The following is a 19478-nucleotide window of genomic DNA, read 5'->3' as shown; positions in this document are numbered from 1 at the left end:
TCCTTCCCTGCGCCGGCAATGGCATCTGAAGGCGCACGGAAGGCTGCGCGCGGTCGTGGAGCGGTCGTGCGCAAGATCCGGCCGCCGCGTGCGATATCCGGCCGTGGAAAGGCCATGGAGCGGTGGCGGGGGGAGGACGCGGGTCGGCGTCGGCGGCTGCGGTCACGGCTTGCAGCGGCGGCGGCGGCACGGACATGGGCGTGGCGGCGCAGATGCGGTGCGCGGTGACGGCGGCCGCAGCGCTCGATGGGCTCGGCGGGCCTCTGGAAATGTGTCATTAACAGTGATGTTTGCTCAGAGGCAATTGATTCTACCCACCTCTAAAATCAATTTCAACCGCCTCTGAAAAGATTTCTGTAGTAGTGCGAAGGTGAAGGAGAAGACGGCGGCCGCCTCGATCTGCAGCGAAACTTGTGCAGAGAAGAAGACGTCGTGGTTGGAAGCTATCAAACAGGTCGTAAGGACTCCCAAGAATCCCCTACCTTGCGTGCCAACTATCGGGTATGCCCGATGGTAGATTTTAGGTGAGGGAGATCTCGGAGCCAAGAGCTTCATGGTAATACGAAGACGCAAGAGTTTGACAGGTTCGAGCAGCCAGGAGTGTAACACCATACGTCCTGTATTGTAGGTGGTATTAGGGTTTCTGGTGTATAGTATCGCAATGCGACGTGGTGTGTAATGTGTTTGATGGGTACTCCCGCGTCCTCTTTATATAGCCTAGAAGTTGTGGGTTAAAAGTTAGAGTTCAGATTTACTCGGATTGTTTACAAGGAAGCAGATCGGTTATGATCCCTGATAATATGAGTATCTTATTCTAGCCTTCATCCTGCATAAAGGGCTCTTTCGTCGTCCAGCCGAGTGCTTGTCTACCGGGTAGTCTAGCGAGGTAGTTTCCTAGGATCAGGACCCTACTCAGTAGGGAGGTACCTGGATCTACCTCCATCACTTGAGCAACTATGTGGGTTTCCATTGCAGCCACAACATCTGCGACACACTGATTGTTGTGACTATGAGGGGATGTCAGCTCACCGACTTCTCTCCAGTCTCACCATCTGCAACGCTACCACTGTGACTGCAGGGAATGTTATAGTATATCAGGGATATCTCAATATTAGGGAGATTAGGATTGTATCTGTATCCTACTATATCTGTACGAGAGTTTTTTTTTTGCCCTTCAAATCATGTACCTCTATATATTCAATCCTAAGGTTCAGACTAATACATCCATTCATTATACACAATCTATCTCTCTATCCTCAGGGGGAGCGGCACCTCCGCTCATTATACTAAATCTATCTCTAGCGGCACCTCGGCGATCTCTGTACACTCAGGGGGCAGCGTCTCCTCGACGATCCTCACGAAGGGACCCTGGGATGTTCTATATTCGTGGCTTGGACCCGCCTCTTGCGGGCGAGTGCTGTGTGTTACACAATTATAATTACAGTTCTGGTCATCCAGAGGAGGTTCGAATTTCATAAACATTCTGACGAGCTCTTTCTTCAGGCGTTGCCTGCATGGATAGGTGCAGGACCCCGTAATTGTGACTTTCTTGAGCTTGTCTTCTAGATTTTTCAGCCCAGAGAACCTCAATAACGAGACGATTGGACAGAAATGGATCTTGAGCATCTCAAGGGATCGCAGCACTCCAGGGAGAAACCTGATGTCTCTTAACTGGTTGTTGCAAGAAATCTTGAGGACGTAGAGCGCGTTGAATCCTTTTTCAAAATGAAGTTTGCCATCTTGATACTCTTTAAAAGAAAGGTGCAGAAATTGTAGTCCCGGTATACCCCCAAGGACATCTATGCTGTCTTGCGGCAACGTGATCATCTGCAGGTTCAATTTCTTGAGGTTCTGGAGCTGGTTGATCCATTCCGGCAAACCGCGTGCCGGCCCACAAAGTTTAAGGCTATGCAGGTTTGGTGGAACCGAGCTGATGCCATCCAAGCAGCCTTGACAGTCCTCGTTCAGCCCCAACAACAAGGATTCCAAATGGATGTGACCCGAGACAGCACCACACAATTCTTTGCTGTTGTTTTGGTTGATGCCACACACTCCGAGCTTGTGCAACTGGCTGAGTTTCTTGATCTCTTCCAGAATGGCCTTCCCCTCTGCAACACCGACGTCAACGACCCCCAGCGTGTGCAAGGCCACCAGACCCTGAATACCCCTTGGGACCGTAACGCCGCCAGAGTTTCGACGATCCATTGGTCTGGGTCTGAAGAACTTGGGCATGCAACATGGCCTGCTCCATGTTGATTTTGATGGGTCCTCTATTGGTTGGGTCCCTGCTGGTAGGCTCGTTGATGGGTCCACTACTGCTGGTGGATTCTCTATCGTGTCATCCTCATCACTGGGTAATGGCATGACGGTGCCTACACGAACATACTGCAGGTTCTTTAGCTCGATGATCGCTGATGGAATCATGGATACTTTAGTGTTTCTGACATCAAGAGTCTGGAGAAGCCGAAGGCCACCCAAGGAATCCGGGAGGCAAGAGACACCACTACATCCTCTTAGTGAGAGGAACTTGAGGCCACGCAACAACTTCACCATCTTATCAACGTCTCCATCCGTTACACCTTCTGCATCCTCCAGATCCAGCACCCGGAGTAGCTTCATCTTCTCAGAGATGAAGAATTTATCCCATTTACCAAAAACTGTCAGTGACCGAAGCCTTGAGAAGTCCATGCTCTCAAACACAATACGGTCCCTGTCCCAGGTTCCGTGTATGGTAAGGTGCCGTCCCGTGCGTTGAGGGTTCAAGCTGCAAGACCCCTCTAGGGCAAAGACAAGGTTCTCTTCCATTGACCTTGAAATGATGTATTCTCGGAAAAAACCATTGACTTGGCACAATGGCATTCTCATAAGGAAGGCTATGGAGGTTGTCGCATCAAGCACTTGAATCATACTCAACTTTACGAGCTTGGAAAAGAAATTCTCCCCATTCTCCTCTGCAGTGCTTTCTTTTGTATCCCTGGAGTAGCCCTCCGCGATCCACCTCCTCACAAAACGCCTCCGCCGGATGCTGCGGTTCTCAGGGAAAATTGAAAGATAGAAGATACATGGCTTGAGAAAATCCGGGCAGGTACGAAAGTAGGAATGAACCCAGGCAAATAGATCCCGCAAACAATCAAACTTTCTGTTTGTTTCCAATTCCTGCATAAACCTGCAACTCAGCTTCTTCCATATTTTTACTAGCAAGTCCTTTGATAACCTCTGTGATTCGCTGGCATAGTAATCGGCTACAGAAACTATCACTTTCGGAAGTCCGCCACACTTATGTAAAACAAGTTTTGCTTGGCTAATCACTTCGTCATCTATGTAAGGTTTACCTGTCTTCTCTCGTACCTGAAACAATACAAGAGGCAACGTTAATCCAACAAAAATAAAAATTTCTAAAAATTCTCACAAAAATCAGAAACATCTGGCTGTCAATTCGACAACTCTAATCATAATAGTCAATGATAGATCAATATCTTTCCAAATAAATTATCGACCTCTATTATTATAAAAATATATTAAATTAACCTCCTAAATATGTATCTAAATTACCCATGTCTGCCATTATTAAAAAAATCTAAAAGTAACCCTCTAATTTTCGTATAAATTACCCACCTATGCCATTATAAAGTAATACAAATAACTCCCTCAATTTGAATATAAATTATCCAATTATATCCTTATTAAATTTAAAGTAAGACATAAATCTAAATCTGAATTATATAATTATTAGAAATATTAAATTACACCAATATAAAATTCTAAATTACTATTATTATTATATTATTAATATTATTATTTATATAAAATTACTGCCATGGTATGTGTCACTATGTATTCGTATATGATGGAAGAAATAAGAATACCAATTCATAAATAAATGGTTCAATTAATAATATATCAAACACACGTGGAAGTATGATGCAAAATGAAACCTATTGCATCTAGATTATTATAAATATATATTTTATGGTATGCCTTAGAATATTTAATAGATGAAAGAGGACGAGAGATAGAGAATTATCATGATTATTAGTTATAACCCTTCTATATTTATTCTAATTAGCTTATGGGGAGCACGGGTTGATAGGCTAGTAGACTTAATTAGGAGTTACTTTAGATTGTTTTTATAATAATATATGCAATTGCTAATATTATCATTAATAACTAGAGTCTACAAGATTAACATTGGATGTTTTTATTTTTACAAGAATTGTTTGGGTATATTATTTTGTAGTGCGTCTCATGAGGATCATGATAACAGGAAGACAAGATTACTATATAGAGTTGCGTTTGTGTTATTTAAGTAATCCAGTCCCAATATCACTCAAATGTTTTTTTGTACAGAAGTAAATTACCAAATTTTTATTGAACGGAGGGAGCACTCCATAAAAAAAGATATTTAGGTGGTCTAATCATTGGATCAACGCGTATCCATGTTGTGTAGGGATCGTTTTTCTGGTCTCTGTTTATAATAAGCACTAATGTATTCTGGGCTGTTCTAGCATGAGTGGAAGGCATAGTACCCCGTATCAATTTCAGCCCTCAATTATCTTTCTCCTACTTTACTAACAATATTTTCAAAAGCAAGACATATGTGTATTGCAGGAAATAGAACAGTGAACGCTTTCCTTACTACATGGGGCATGTTTGGATCCCAGAGATTATTTCTAGCCCACCCCTTTTAGCCTAAAATAATATACTAAACTTTCAAAACATAAGGGCTAGTTCTTGGCTATTTGCAAATAGCTCACCTCAAAAAACTATCCCACTAAAGGAGTGATTATTTAGGCTATTTCAGGTGGACTCTGATTCTCTCTCTCTTGGAAAGTGGTAGCCAAATGAATGGAAAAGTACTTTATGAGCCAATAAATAGCCCTTGGATCCAAACATGTGAAGGGCTATTTCATTGGATGGCTATTTGCTTGGGCTAAATAACTCTAGCCCAAATAGCCAAAAGCTAATTCTCCAAACACGCCCATGGAAGAGGAATAACAGTTTCAAAAGCAATGTGTATGCTACCCTTAAAATTAAACACACCTTTTCTTTGAAGAGCTCAAGGGCATCATCAGCTTCAAGAACCTTGACATTCCATATGATTGTGCTTGGAGTTGCACAGTATGCAGCAACGCTTTCCTCGTCTGTAATGACAATGACACGGCTTCCAGAAGGTGCAAATGTCAACGCGGCTTTTGTCAAATCCCATTCTTCCTTGGACCGTAGACCATCAATGACCACGAGGCACTTGTGTTCATCTAGAAACTCACGGCACGCTTGGATCGGGTCTTCGATTCTCAACGTGCTATAGTGGTTGAGAGATTCAGAATGCAAATCCAAGAGTAAGCGCCGCGATAAGTCCACCAGATTGAAGGGATGGGACACATTAACCCAACCAAATTTCTGGAACCGCCCTTCACTAATCGCATGATAGTAGACTGTTCTGACAAGAAATGATTTGCCAACACCAGCAACCCCAGAGATAATAGCCACATTGGCGGCGGCAACCGCCATAACACCTATTATGTATAGATCCGTTTTGTGTGCAACATGTTTAAATTTATGTAGCCATTGTGTTGCAGCGTCCCTCTTGGGTGTATACTCTTCCATTTCCTGCAAAGGAGAAACGTTTGAGGGATTGCTTCATCAAAATGTATGCCATTTCATTTAACAAAAGAAAACCTTTTTAGAAGTAATTGGCAAGGCAATGTTCAAACGTTTAGTCTTGGATTTACTTTTAAAATGTCGCATTGCTGCTTAAAGCCCCTATGGAACTGATGTGTTAGTGTTAGGTTGTTCAGTGTTAGGAAGTCGACCTTGTTTGTAAAGAGTGGAGTAGCACAACTTGTAAGTATAGTTACATGTGAGGGAGTGCTCGTTCATTGGATTAGTTTTTGGGGGGAGATAGCCCAAGTATTATTTTGTTCACTACTACATAAACACACATCAATCTTTCTCATTAGTCCCGACTGATTTGGTCCGGAACAAATGAAGGCATTAGTCCCGGATCCAATGCTAGAGGGGGTGGGAGGGACCTTTAATTCTGGTTGGAGCCACCAAATGGGACTAAAAATCTCTCTGAGTCCCAATTGGAGCTACTAACCATGACTTAAAGTTCAGAGCCCCTAGTAGAAGAAGGGCTATCTGTCCACCCCAAAAGTACCGGTATGAACTAGACCTAGTGTAGCATTAGTACTCGATCGAGTTCATACTGGCAATTTTAGAAGTGGACCGAAGGGTCTAGGGGCCTTTAGTACTAGTATCGGGTGTAGTTCGTACCGGTATTTTTGGAAGTGGACCGAAGGGTCTGAGGACCTTTAGTACTAGTACCGGGTGTTACCACCCCGTACTAGAAAGTCATCCACGGATTACTTCAAAAGAAAAGTATTCCTATCCCAATTAAATTGATGTGTAGGTGAGATAGTAAAGCACGAGGGAAGATGTCGTGAGTTTGAATCCCATCCACCGCACGGGCACGTATTTGGCGTGAAAAAAATTGCGTAACTTGTGAAGGTTTAAAATATTGTTTTAAGTTTTTTTGGACGCGTGAAGCTTTAGTACCAGGTAATTTACCTGGTGACAAAGATCGAGACTTTTAGTCTCGAAAGTCTTGGTCTCATAGTACCGGTTGGAGAGCCATGAATAAAGCCGGTTACCAACTAGTACTGATAGCCTCTTTTCTAGTAGTGACTTTTTAGTCTTAGTTGATAACACTAACCTGGACTAAAGGATCACCATTTAGTTCCAACAAAAAGACCCTTTAGTCCCGGTTGGGGTTATCAACCAGGACTAAAGGGTCCTCCGCATGTTAGTTTAAAAAGGAAGCCTCCCAAGAGTCATATATGCTGTGGTAAGGAAGTTGTACGCGAGGCAAGAGGTCTTGGGTTCAATTTCCGTAGACTGCAAGGAATTGGTGGTGGTTGCCAATTATTATTTTTAGCTTGTACAACTTTTAGTCCCAAATTCCCGATCCCGGTTAGGAAACCGGGACCAATAATATTTCCCAACTAGGACTAATATAGGGTTCTGTAGTAGTGGTTGTTGCTCTCGTGTTAGGCCGCCTTGTGTGAAATAGTCCATAGACTTGGAGGTGGTACACTTGTGTTTAGTGGGACCGGAGCCAGGCACTCAAAAATGGATCTTTGAAGGCGCGTGTTTGCATGGTGCCGTTGCGCCAACAGCATTCAGTGGCTTGTCAATGGCTCGGTTGTCAACTTCTTGAACTTTCTCTTATTAGCTATATAGCTTATCCTTTCAACAGTATTGTAGTTAGGTTTGGATGGACGACGTCAATCCAACATTTACCTGGTCGAGTGGTCATTTTGTCGTTCGCCTGCACATGGTGGTCTTCTCCGGCGATGGTGTTGAGATACGCAGAGTCGGTGGCGCAACTGCGCAAGGTTAGTTTGGTCCCTTCTAAATGTGTTCTGAGGCGATTCCTTCTATTCCCCTCCTCTCCAGCCACCTCATGGATGTTGGAGAGGGGGAATTGAGAAAATTGGTTACTGATTGTGTATACTTACTATATATAGCTCATTCTTTCAGTGATGTGGTATCCCCTTGGGTTAGTCAAAGGTGACCTAGACTCAGACCTATGCTGTTGGTCAGAGAATTCCCCCCTCAAGCAAGGTTGCCGATAAGTCATCGAAGGGTTTGTTTGAATAATGGACTGGTAACCTGTAAAGATATGTGGCCTTGAAAAAGGGTAGAGTCATGGACAAAGCAAAGGGAGTTATCAACCCTTTTCCAAAACCCTATAACGGCTAGTTCCGAGGCGCCCGATTCATTCAACGAATTTGGCGAGCTGATCTACTTTGATCCAGGAGAAAGCCCTAGCTAGTCAATACAAAAAATTCGTAGCTCACTAGCTCGCTCGGCTCGGCTCGTTAATGGCTCGGCTCGGCTCGGCTCGGCTCGGCTCGGCTCGGCTCAGCTCGTTCAAAAATATTACCGAGCCAAGCTAAGATTTCAGCTCGATACATTAACGAGCCAGCTCAAGCTGGCTTGCGAGCAGCTCGCGAGCTGAATGAGCCAATGCTATGAACCAAAAAGCAGCCCAACAGCCCAGCGCCCTAGCCCACTCAGCCACATTATTCAGCCCAATTCACCCTCACACTAAAATATGCTCAAACCCTAGCCATGGCCAGCTCCTCCCAGACTCCTGTGACTGGCCGCCGCCCGGCCTCTGGCCTCCATGCTCCCGATTTCTCCCTCCTGGTTATCCATCCGCCGCCACCTAGCCCCCGGCATGCGCGCTCCAAGCCAGCACCGCATGCTCGACTCCCGGCGGTCCAGTTCAGCGTCAACACTCAGCAGCAGCAGCAGCAGCACTCCCCGACACCCCACCGGCGGGCAGCACACTACAGCAGCCAGCGCCCCCGCGTGGCCTCGTCCGCGGCCCCTCGTGTTGCGCCCCGCGCCTGCCCTCTCCGCTCGGCTCTCGGTGCCTCGGGCCCCCTCTGGTCAAACCCCACATGGCCACCTCCCCTGCGGCCATGGAGGAACAGAGGAAGACCAAGGACATCTGCATGCTCTTGCAGCCTTGCTGCGCCACCACCACCGCAAAGCTCTGAATCAAGATGCAAGCGCACGAGAACCCCGTCCCCATCCCAACCGTGGAGAGTGATTTTTTCGAGCCAACTCACGAGCTAAACGAGCCAGCTCGAGCCGGCGAACGAGCCGAGCCCGACTTGCAGCTCGCTATGATAACGAGCCGAGCCGAGCCAGCTCGTTATCATAACGAGCCAGCTCGAGCTGAGCCGAGCCGAGCCGAGCCGGCTCGATAGCCAGCCTTATGTATGTGTAGAAGGTTGGAAAAAAGCCTATAAATCTATAATGTTTGCTTGGTTGTCTACTTCACATCTTGACCTACTTCACATCTTGAACAAGAGGTTCTACACTCTGAGATAACCAAAACCATTTATCTACCCCTGGGTAGTTTCACTAAGTGGTTTTGCCTCGCTGGCACATTAGGATCTCACAATTTATTAATAGATTGCTATAACTTAAAAGTTTATAGGGAGGTTATTTACAAGTGTGAAGATACAAGAAAGATGTGAATAGTTAGAGGGCTGTATGAGGGATTTTTGCAAAAGACGAAGAAGGGGAAGGTAGAAGAAAGATCTGACAAGTGGGTCATGCCAGCATGGGATGCCACGATGGTAAAACCACCATGCAAAATCATCCCAAGGTGTTATTTGAATGGTATTGCATAGTTCAAGGTGCACAAAGTCCAACTTTATAGTTGGGAGGCTGAAATAGTCCACTTACAGTAAGTTGGCGGTTATGTAGATTTTTTCCCAAAAGGTTCAATGAAGGGTATATGGGCTGATATTTGCAAAGTATTCCTTTATCTAGAACCTTATCAGTAGCCCTTTGGGTTTCAGAGAAAAAAACCCACCAAAAATATTTATTCATTTTAGGTAACCATCAAATTTGTGTATCGTAACTTTTCAAACCAAAAAGATAAATGGAAGTGTATAGAAGGATTACATCGTAAGATTTTATCAGATGGACGGCTCTTATTTTTTTCAATTATTGTAAAATTTCTCAAGTAATGAAGGGGGTTCCGGACATACCTCCTTGAAAAACACACAAACAGAATGATCATCTGAGAATTTCTTCAGTTCTGATACTTGGTATGAATGCCCAATGCACATGCTTGCGATTTCAAGCTGCTGTGTGGCCACAATGATGCAGCTGCCATTATTGTTGCTAGGTAGGTACTCTCTGATGATGTCCCAATCAACCACGGAAGACAAGTCTTCCAGGACTATTAGGTAGATCTGGTTGCTCAGTTTATTCGTAAACTCCTCGATGAGTTCACCTTTTGTTGACTCCATCACCTTCATGGGCTTCATGAAATCTACAGTAGTTCTTCCTTGTTGTGGACAATAATTTGTGTAGAATTGAATCAACAAGTTCCTGATGAATTCGTGGGGGTTGAAGGGCTGCATCACTTTTACCCAGGCACGGCAACTATAGTTTTTGCTGATCTCTGGCTCATCATAAGCCTTCTTGACAATGGATGCCATTCCAAAATTGCTTGCTGTTCCCCACACTGAGATCACTTGACGTTCAAGCGCACTATCTTTCTTGCTGATCAACTTCACAAGATCCACTAGGCCACGCTGCTTCATCATATCACTCCTAGCATTAAGGAGGATATCGAATGCTGTGGCGTTGACGACCCCAGTCGGTTGTTGCATCTTAACATCAGACTTGGAGCTAGGGCCACTGATGTGGCTGTAGCGCATGTTCCTCTGGCCCATGGCCTCAACCCTGGCCTTGAGCAGCTCTATACTCTCGACGGCCTCGTTCAGGGCCACTGCCGGCGCCGCCGCCTTCAGGCGTGATGGGAGCTTGCTGCGCCACCAGGTTGACTTCTTATGGTCCACCTGAGCACCGGACTCAATGCAATCCTCCACGTCTAAGGCCATGTTGCGGACCTGACTCACCAAGGTCCTCACCATCTCGTCTGTGGTGTGGTCCTTGGCGACGTTGAGGAAGGAGTGCATCATCTCGAACTCGTCCGAGATAAGCATCAAGTCACGCTTCACGCTCTTCTTCAGCTTCTTGTCCTTCTCGATCTCTGACTTGACCATGCTCACCGTCCCCACCACCGTCGACTTGGCCAAACCAAGCGCAAGGTCCGCCATTGCTAGATGCTACTCTCTTGGTCTCTACTCCTTCAATGGGGTTGCTGGGTGTGGTAGGGATCAGAGAGGGTGGCATGTAACTGTGACTGCAAATGCTAGGACTTGTGCATCGAGTGGGTACCTGCAGTATGGGATTAAATAGGGCAAGATGAGCTGGGAAACAGCAGACTCCCATACACTATTAAACAGGACGCCAGATCAGCATGTAATATATGGATCTGTAGTTTACCACTTCATGAATTGATGTGCTACCAGCCAGCTGTACTCAAAGTTAACATTGTTTTGTGCATCATATATGTTTATCATCTAAACACTAATGGATAATATCATTTCAAATCTCCAAGGTTATCGTCAACATGTAACTCAAAGTGGCTCCAGTATTCTTGCCAAGAAGAAATTTTTGCAGAACTCAAATTTTTCAGAAAAATATATATTATTTTTTTGGAAAAGGGAAATTTTATTGATTTCAAGCACAATACATCAAGGTGATACATCGTTTTGAAATTTTTCCGACCTCTGCCTAAACGACACACATGCTAAGAGAGTTTGATAAAGATCCTTCCACACTAATGACTGTCAATCCTAAGACTAGACCGCCACCCATATGCTCGGGCAAAAAATTCTTGACCACCTGTGCCAAGAAAACATATATTATTTTGGCTAATCATTCTACACAAATAAATTTCAACAAACTAGTGTCAAGAAACTAATTTCGGTGGCCTCACATGATCTGTATACAGCATTCAATCTATCTCTAGATTTGATGAAATCAAACAACCGAAAAATACCATCCACTAAAAATAAGGCAAAATTAGTTACACAGGAATTTTTGGAGGCACACATAAATGTAGTTTTATCATATTTTTCCTCTACAGAGTCAAGTAAAATATTTTTCATAGAAACAGAGGTAGACATTGGCTACCCTTGCTCCTAAAAATAGGTGTATGTGGGTTAAGTACAAATGATCATCTTCTTGTGAAACGTTCCGATCCAGTTCCACCAGAGTCCCCACTAAACTCAAATCCTAAATTAGTACCCAAGAAGGGAGTTAGACTTATAATTAGCACGCACGGTACATTTTGTCCTGATTTGACCACATACTTCAATCTCAAAAATGGAGTAACCTATTCGTTTATTGTACATAGTTTTCAGATTTATACTTTTGTGGACCGTAGATAGTGGTAACACAACGATGTTTATGGGTGTGTTTACTTGCATTTCCCTGGTCAGATCCTCCCAAGTGGTTCCTCTCAATTTAACATAGCATTACTGTACAAAAGAACAAACGCCCTTACACAATTTTAGTCACTTGATATAAATGACAATCCAAAAGATTTACGAAGATGAGCTCAAGGACATAATAACAGATTAACTAAAACAGAATTGTATTTTCATAGACTTCTAAGACTTAAAAACTTAGTCCTCTAAATAATCACAATGATACAGGTTTGTTAAGTAAACAAAATAAATTTCTTACTGAACAATAGACAGTGCTCCTTGCCAGGCCCCATTGAAGCTGCTAGACGCACCTAGGCAACCTAGGCATGGGTTCGTTGTAGTCCTAACAAATTAGTTGATGTTAAAGTAGACTTGATTAACTCAACTTCTTAATTACTAAGGCTTCGGCAAGTGGTTGAACCATAAACCTTTAAAAAAATAGCTTTCATGTACCTAGCATGCTCTGGTGATATGGCAAAGAAACTAAAAAAGAGACGAAGGTAGAGCATGGTCAAATAGAGAGCTAGCGTATAAATGGACAAGTCAATTACACATGAATTCCAATCACTCGATCTAATAGGCCAAAAGCAAAAGATTAATGGAGTTGTTTTCATCCGTTGTATAGCTTGACGCGAGTATTTGACTAACTAGAGGCCCCTAAATAATCATAACTGTACTGTCGTAGGTAGACTCGAGTATTTAACTAACTAGAGTCCCCTAAATGATAACAAGGCGCAAGTTGCTGTCCTCTGAATAATCACTAGAGACAAATCAACCAAAATGTTGACCTTGAGCATGGAGAATCACATGCTGCCACATGGGAGCTGAGCTATGCAAGTTACACCTCAGTCTCGCGTAGGGCCAGCCAGCCTGCTTGCTTGGCGAGCGGTAGCTCCACCTGCCTCTCCCCGGCCGGTTTCTTTCAATACATGTCTGCTTATTATTATTGTGAAGTGCTCCTGTAATACTAATATATAGGTCTGTAGTTTACCCGTCAATGAATTGATGTGCTACCAGCCAGCTGTACTTTGTTCATCATATATGTTTGTCATTTGAAAATTAATGGACTAATTTTCTTTTTCTTTTTGGTTGGAAAACTTCAAGGGAAACCCTTGAAACATAAAGGTGCGGCACCCATGGTTCGAATCCTAGGTGGGAGCACTCCGGCCAGTGGCCTTTGCCATTGCACCGTGAGCCCCTTCGCTAATGGACTAATTTTCATTTCAAAACTCTAGGGTTATCAACAACGTGTAACTCAAAGCGGCTGCAATATTCTTGCCAAGAAGATTTTTTTCACAACTCATTTTTTTCTGGAAAATAGATGTTATTTTGGCTACTCATTCTTCACAAAATAAATTTCGACAACTAGTGTCAAGAAACTAATTTTGGTGGAATCATATGATCTGTATATACCATTCAATCTGTCTCTAGATTTGATGAAATCAAACTACCGAAGAATACCATCCACTAGAAATAAGGCCAAATGAGTTACACATGAATTTTTAGAGGCACATAAATGTAATTTTTGTCTTATTTTTTCGTCTACAGAGTCAAGTCAATTATTTTTATGTAGAAACAGAGGTAAATATTGGCTACCGTTACTCCTAAAAATAGGTGCCTGTGGGTCAATTAAGTACACATGATCATTTCTTGTGAAACGTTCCAGCTCCACCAGTCTCCACTAAACTCAAATCCTTAATTAGTACCCGAGAAGGGAATTAGATTTATCATTAGCACGCATGGTACATTTCGTCATGGTTTGACTATATATATATACTTCAATCTCAAAAATGGAGTAACATATTCGTTTCTTGTACATAGTTTTTCGAATTTATACTTTTGTGGACCGTAGATGTGGTAACATAGCGACATTTATGGGTGTGTAAGTGTGTTTGGTTACTTGCATTTCCCTGGTGAGACCATTCCTAATGGTTCCTCTCAATTTAAAAGAGCACTACTGTACAAATGAACAAACCACCCTTACGCATGGACTCTAGTCACTTGATCTAAATTATAAAATCCAAATGATTTAAGGAGAAGAGCTTGAGGACATAACAAATTAACTAAAACCGAATTTTATTGTCATAGACTTAGACTAATTGGAGTCCTCTAAATAATCACAAGGAGACAGGTTTGTTGAGCAAATAAAACAAATTTCTTAATGAACAATAGACAGATGCTCCTTGGCATGCCCCATTGTAGCTAGGCATGGGTTTTTTCTAGTCCTAACAAATTAGTTGATGTTAAAGTAGACTTGATTAACTCAACTTCTTTGTAGAATTAGATGAAGAAACAGATAAAGCTATCGTGGTTGCTCTACTAAAGAGAATCATCTCCCACAAGATTAGCTGAAATGAGTCGAGTTCTAGAGAAAACTAATTTGTTATGCACATGACTACCCAAAGAATTTTGCCGGCCAAGCCTTAATTACTAAGTCTACGGCAAGTGGTGGTGCCATAAACCTTAAAAATATAGCTTCCATGTACCTAGCATGTTTCGGGTGATATATGGCAAAGAAACTAAATAAGAGGGACAAAGGTAGAGCATGGTCAAATAGAGCGCTAGCGTGTAAATGGACAAGCCACTTACACATGAATTCCAATCACTCGATCTAATAGGACAAAGTCAAAATATTAATATAGTTGTTTTCATCTGTCGTAGCTTGACTTGAGTATTTGACTAACAAGAGGCCCCTAAATAATAAAAATTGTACTGTCGTAGCTAGAATTGAATATTTAACTAACTGGAGTCCCCTAAATAATAAGAATGCGCAATTTGTTGTCTTCTGAATAATCACTAGAGTAATCAACCAACATGATGAGCTTGAGCTTGGAGAATCACATGCTGCCACATGGGAGCTGAGCTAACTGCAAGCCTCAGCCTCGCGTCGCGTAGGGCAAGCCTGCCTACTTGCTGTGCGAGCGGTAGCTCCACCTACCTCTCCTCGGTTTCTTTCAATACACATCTGCTGCTTATAATTGTGAAGTGCTTAGGTAATGCTAATATATATAAGTCTGTAGTTTACCACTCCATGAATTGATGTGCTACCAGCCAGCTGTACTCGAAGTTGACATTGTTTTGTGCATCATATATATTTGTCATTTAAACACTAATGGATTAATTTTCATTTCAATTCTCCAGGGTTATCAACAGCATGTAACTCAAAGTGGCTCCAGTATTCTTGCCAAGAAGAAATCTTTGCAGAACTCAAATTTTTTTCTAGAAAATAGATATTATTTTTGTACTCATTCTTCAAAAGTAAATTTCAACAAACTCGTTACAAGAAACGGTGGCCTCATATGATCTGTATACACCATTCAACCAGCCTCAAGATTTGATGAAATCGAACTTCCAAAGAATACCATCCAATTAAAATAAAACCAAATTAGTTGCACATGAATTTTTGGAGGCATGTAAACATAATTTTTATCGTATTTTTTCCTCTACAGAGTCAAGTCAATTATTTTTTTGTAGAAACAGAAGTTGACATTGGCTACCCTGTCTCCTAAAAATAGGTATCGTGGTTTAAGTAAACATGATCATTTACTTGTGAAACGTTCCAGTTCCACATGTCGCCACTAAACTCAAATCCTTAATTAGTACCTGGGAAGGTAGTTAGATTTATCATTAGCACGCATGGCACATTTCGTCATGATTTGACTATATACTACAATCTCAAAATTGAGTAACATGTTCGTTTATTGTACCACTATAAGAAATGTGGTGATCTATGATGAAAATTTCATGACGTTTTAAAAAAGTGTCACAATCGCACACAATCCATGACGCTTTTTCAAATTTTCGTCATGGATTTGAAGGTATGGACCCTTAGCCCAAAACTTAGTGACGTTTTATTGAATTCGTCATAATCGAGCCCACAAAACAATAACATTTCAGCATCAATGTCACAAAAATCGTCATAGTTATTTTGACTAGTATATGTTTTGGCATTCATCATTCATGGTATGCTAGGTGTTACTTTTTTTAGTTAAATTATCAGTATTTACTTCACAATGTTGTCTTAATGCAGTAGATTTGTTAGCTCTGTAGCTGCCTGTAATACTATTCTTGCAGTTCTTTCGGTGGAGAGTAGCAGCTAGTTTGTCTTTGTTCCTATTTTGATCGGTCACCGGTAGCATTGCATTGAGAAAGCTCAGCTTAGAATCTGTTAGCTTTGCTAGTACCTATGCTGTTAGCTTTGCTGAATCTGCTAATTTTCTTACACACGACTTGAGCAAGCTTTGGTTGAATTAGTACCTGTGTTGTTAGCTTTACGGCACATAGACAGGACTTTTGTAGTCTTGCTAGCTGTCTATTCGGTTGCACTTTGCTCTAATAATATTTTTCTTTTGTGATTTCTACTCTAGATGGCTACATGGCTTCTGTTGAAAAGCAAATGCTTGAGCACATCTCTTCATTGTTCTGTTGAAAGGCTAGTTTAACTAACTAGAGTCCCCTAAATAATAACAAGGCGCAAGTTGTTGTCCTCTGAATAGTTACTAGAGTCAAATCAACCAACATGTTGAGCTCGAGCATGGAGAATCACATGCTCCCACATGGGAGCTGAGCTGACTGCAAGTTACGCCTCAGCCTCACGTAGGGCCAGCCAGCCTGCTTGCTTGGCGAGCGGTAGCTCCGCCTGCCTCTCCCTGGTTTCCTTTCACTACACATCTGCTACTAATAATTGTGAAGTGCTCCTATAATACTAATATATAGTTCTGTAGTTTACCATTCCCTGAATTGGTGTGCTACCAGCCAGCTGTACTCGAAGTTGGCATTGTTTTGTGCATCATATATGTTTGTCATTTAAACACTAATGTACTAATTTTCATTTCAAATCTCCAAGGTTGTCAATAGCATGTAACTCAAAGTGGCTCCTGTATTCTTGCCAACTTTTGCAGAACCCAATTTTCTCTGGAAAACAGATATTGTTTTTGCTACTCATTCTTCACAAATAAATTTCAACAAACTAGTGTCAAGAAACTAATTTCGGTGGCCTCATATGATTTGCATACACCATTCAATCTGTCTCTAGATTTGATGAAATCAAACTACCGAAGAATACCATCCACTAAAAATAAGGCCAAATTAGTTACACATAAATTTTCGGAGAGGCACATAAATGAAATTTTTATCTTTTCCTCTACAGAGTCAAGTCAATTATTTTTGTAGAAATAGAGGTAAACATTGGCTACCCTTCCTCCTAAAAATAGGTGCCTGTGGGTTAAGTACACATCATCATTTACTTTTGAAACATTCCAGTTCCACCAGTCCCCGCAAAACTCAAACCCTTAATTAGTACTCAAGAAGGGAGTTAGATTCATCATTACCACACAGGGTACAATTCGTCGTGGTTTCACTATACACTTCAATCTCAAAAATAAAGTAACCTATTCGTTTATTTTACATAGTAACCTATACATAGTTTTTCACTATACACCATAGATAGTGGTAACACAGCTGCTTCCCCGGTTGGCCATGGTGGCGGCGGCGGCTGAACCTTCACTGCCCGGTGCCCGCCTGCATCTTGGGCAGCTCAAGACCGACGGCGACCTGCTTCATGGCGGTGGTCGGCGCCCCAGAGCCTCGCCCTGAGCAACGTCGGCCAAGGGGATGTCGTACTCTGCTCTAGTTGCCGCCACCGCGGTAACCTTCTACTTGGCAGAGGGGCGGGAGGATCTTTGGCGAAAGCCTAGCTTGACAGCTGATGATGACGATGTCTGTGGGCGCCGTTTCCTACTTGAAGGCGTCATCGATTTGCCTCTCGCCTCTTCGTCGATCGGGACTCCTGGTGAAAACCGTGTTCAGTTTTCTAAACTGGCGATGACGGCGCCTTCGGCGTCGCTTCCTCGTTGGTGGCGTCGCTTCTGGAGATCCCAAAGGTGGAGGTTTACCTAAAGAGTAACAAGCACGATGTTGAGGTTGATGCAGGAACGAAGAAGAAGATTGAAGCTTAGCCTTCTAGTTTTCTTTCCTTGTTCTTTAGTTTCTATTGTTTTCATGAAATTCCTCGTTTGAGGTTTAGAGTCTAAGAACTTTTATAACTCGAGGGTCCGACACCTCTTTTGGCTGTAGACACTCTCTTTTGAGAGTGTTCAAGGCTGGAACTTTCCTTTATCTAAAAAGATAGTGGTAACACAGCTATATTTATGGGTGTGTTTGGTTACGTGCATTTCCCAGGTAAGACCCTTCCAAGTGGCTCCTCTCACTTTAACAGAGCACTACTGTACAAAAGAACAAACTAATATTTGAGCACTGATGAGCTCTGAAGAGGCAACTTCCCATCAAGTTCTCATAAGTCAGAAAATAGGTGACACGATCAGAGAGCTTGAAGATGCTTCCTGCTTACAAGGGTTCAAATGAGACCCATCGACAGACCAACCCCAGCAGAAGCAGAACGAGATCCCTTGACGTACTGTGGGTGTCACTGCGAGTGGTGTTAGAAAGGCTGTTACTCATATATTGTGTTTTACACGCTTTGGTCTCTGTATTTGTGTGGGATTTGGATAGTCTAGAGATAGATTTTACTTTGTGTTTAAATATGTGTAACCGAGTCCTAAACATGTACTAGCCACATCTTTGTAATCGTTGTGGTCTCTTTTGGGGCCTATATAAACATGCAGTCGTGATATGCCAAGATAGGCAAACACGTTACCTCAATTTCTTTCATGGTAATCAGAGCTACTCTTCCACAAAAACATCCACCTTCCAAATCCCAGCCATGGCATCGACGTCTACATCAGCTTCGTCCTCGTCTGCGTAGCTTGGAGTTGTTTCGGAGAAGCTAACCCATGACAACTACCTGTTATGGAAGGCACAATTCCTCCCCGCCGTTCGTCGAGCTCAGTATATGGGCATCTTCGATGGATCTGTCTCTGAACCACCCAAAACCATTGAGGTGGACAAGGCGGGTAAGAAGGAAAATGTGCACAATCCAGAGTATGACTCATGGATTGCAAAAGATCAACAATTACTGAGCTATCTGCTGAACTCTCTCACCAAGGAGGCCTTGGCGCCGGTGGCAACAGCGACTACCTCAGCAGAAGCATGGAAAGCGTTTGAACAGATGTTCTCGGCGCACTCCAGGGCACGGGTGGCCAATCTGCACATGAAGCTCGCCACCCTCAAGAAGGGCAGCATGTCTTCCTCCGTCTACTTCACCAAGATGTGTTCAATCAAGGATGAACTTGCAACTGTTGGTAAGATCGTCGACGATGATGAGATGATTCAGTATATTCTAGCCAGACTTGATTTTGAATACAATTCCTTTCTCACTTCAATGCTTGGCCGAGTTGGATCCATCTCATTGTCCGATCTATATTCCCAACTGTTGTCATATGAGATGCGTCTGGAGATGTACCAAGATGCAAGTCAATATCAGTCCTCAGCAAATTCAGCTACTTGAGGACGTGGTGGAGGAGGTCGCGGCCGCGGCAACAGAGGCCGAGGCAATGGCCGTGGCAGTGGACAGAACCGCAACAACAAGCAAAAGTCATCCGGCCCCAAGTGCCAGATATGTAAGAAAGCTGGACATGAAGCACCAAAGTGCTGGTACAGGTATGATGAAGATGATGAAGAAGATCAGCAAAACCACAAGACAGCCAG

At 43.0% G+C, this 19478-nt stretch overlaps 1 protein-coding gene and 1 non-coding gene across 2 annotated transcripts; one reads left to right on the top strand and one right to left on the bottom strand.

Moving 5' to 3' along the window:
* Positions 1–1159: 1159 nt before the first annotated feature.
* Positions 1160–10743, bottom strand: LOC120680633 (disease resistance protein Pik-2-like). The gene is made up of 3 exons (XM_039962134.1): positions 9576–10743; positions 5041–5610; positions 1160–3348 (listed from the first exon to the last, which is right to left on the bottom strand). Exons 1-3 carry the CDS (start codon positions 10653–10655, stop codon positions 1282–1284), a joined length of 3717 nt encoding a protein of 1238 aa, XP_039818068.1. The 5' UTR covers positions 10656–10743; the 3' UTR covers positions 1160–1281.
* An 8334-nt stretch (positions 10744–19077) lies between these two features.
* LOC120684155 lies at positions 19078–19216 on the top strand. Its single transcript, XR_005679135.1, has one exon. It is a non-coding gene; the product is annotated as a small nucleolar RNA Z247 (small nucleolar RNA).
* The last annotated feature ends 262 nt before the right edge of the window (positions 19217–19478 follow it).

The sequence above is a fragment of the Panicum virgatum genome, chromosome 7N (assembly GCF_016808335.1).
Source record: "Panicum virgatum strain AP13 chromosome 7N, P.virgatum_v5, whole genome shotgun sequence".
Classification (NCBI taxonomy): Eukaryota; Viridiplantae; Streptophyta; class Magnoliopsida; order Poales; family Poaceae; genus Panicum; species Panicum virgatum.
The sequence above is the reverse complement of the archived record's forward strand: the minus strand, read 5'-3'. Positions and strand labels throughout refer to the sequence as shown.

Bases quoted from the DNA above. Each gene is read 5' to 3' on its own strand.
- LOC120680633 (XM_039962134.1), bottom strand. From the start codon at position 10,655: ATGGCGGACCTTGCGCTTGGTTTGGCCAAGTCGACGGTGGTGGGGACG. The intron at 5,611-9,575 runs GTATGTCCGGAA...TCTCCTTTGCAG, and splicing joins TTTGTGTGTTTTTCAAGGAG to GAAATGGAAGAGTATACACC. The intron at 3,349-5,040 runs GTGTGTTTAATT...GTATTGTTTCAG, and splicing joins TTGAGCTCTTCAAAGAAAAG to GTACGAGAGAAGACAGGTAA.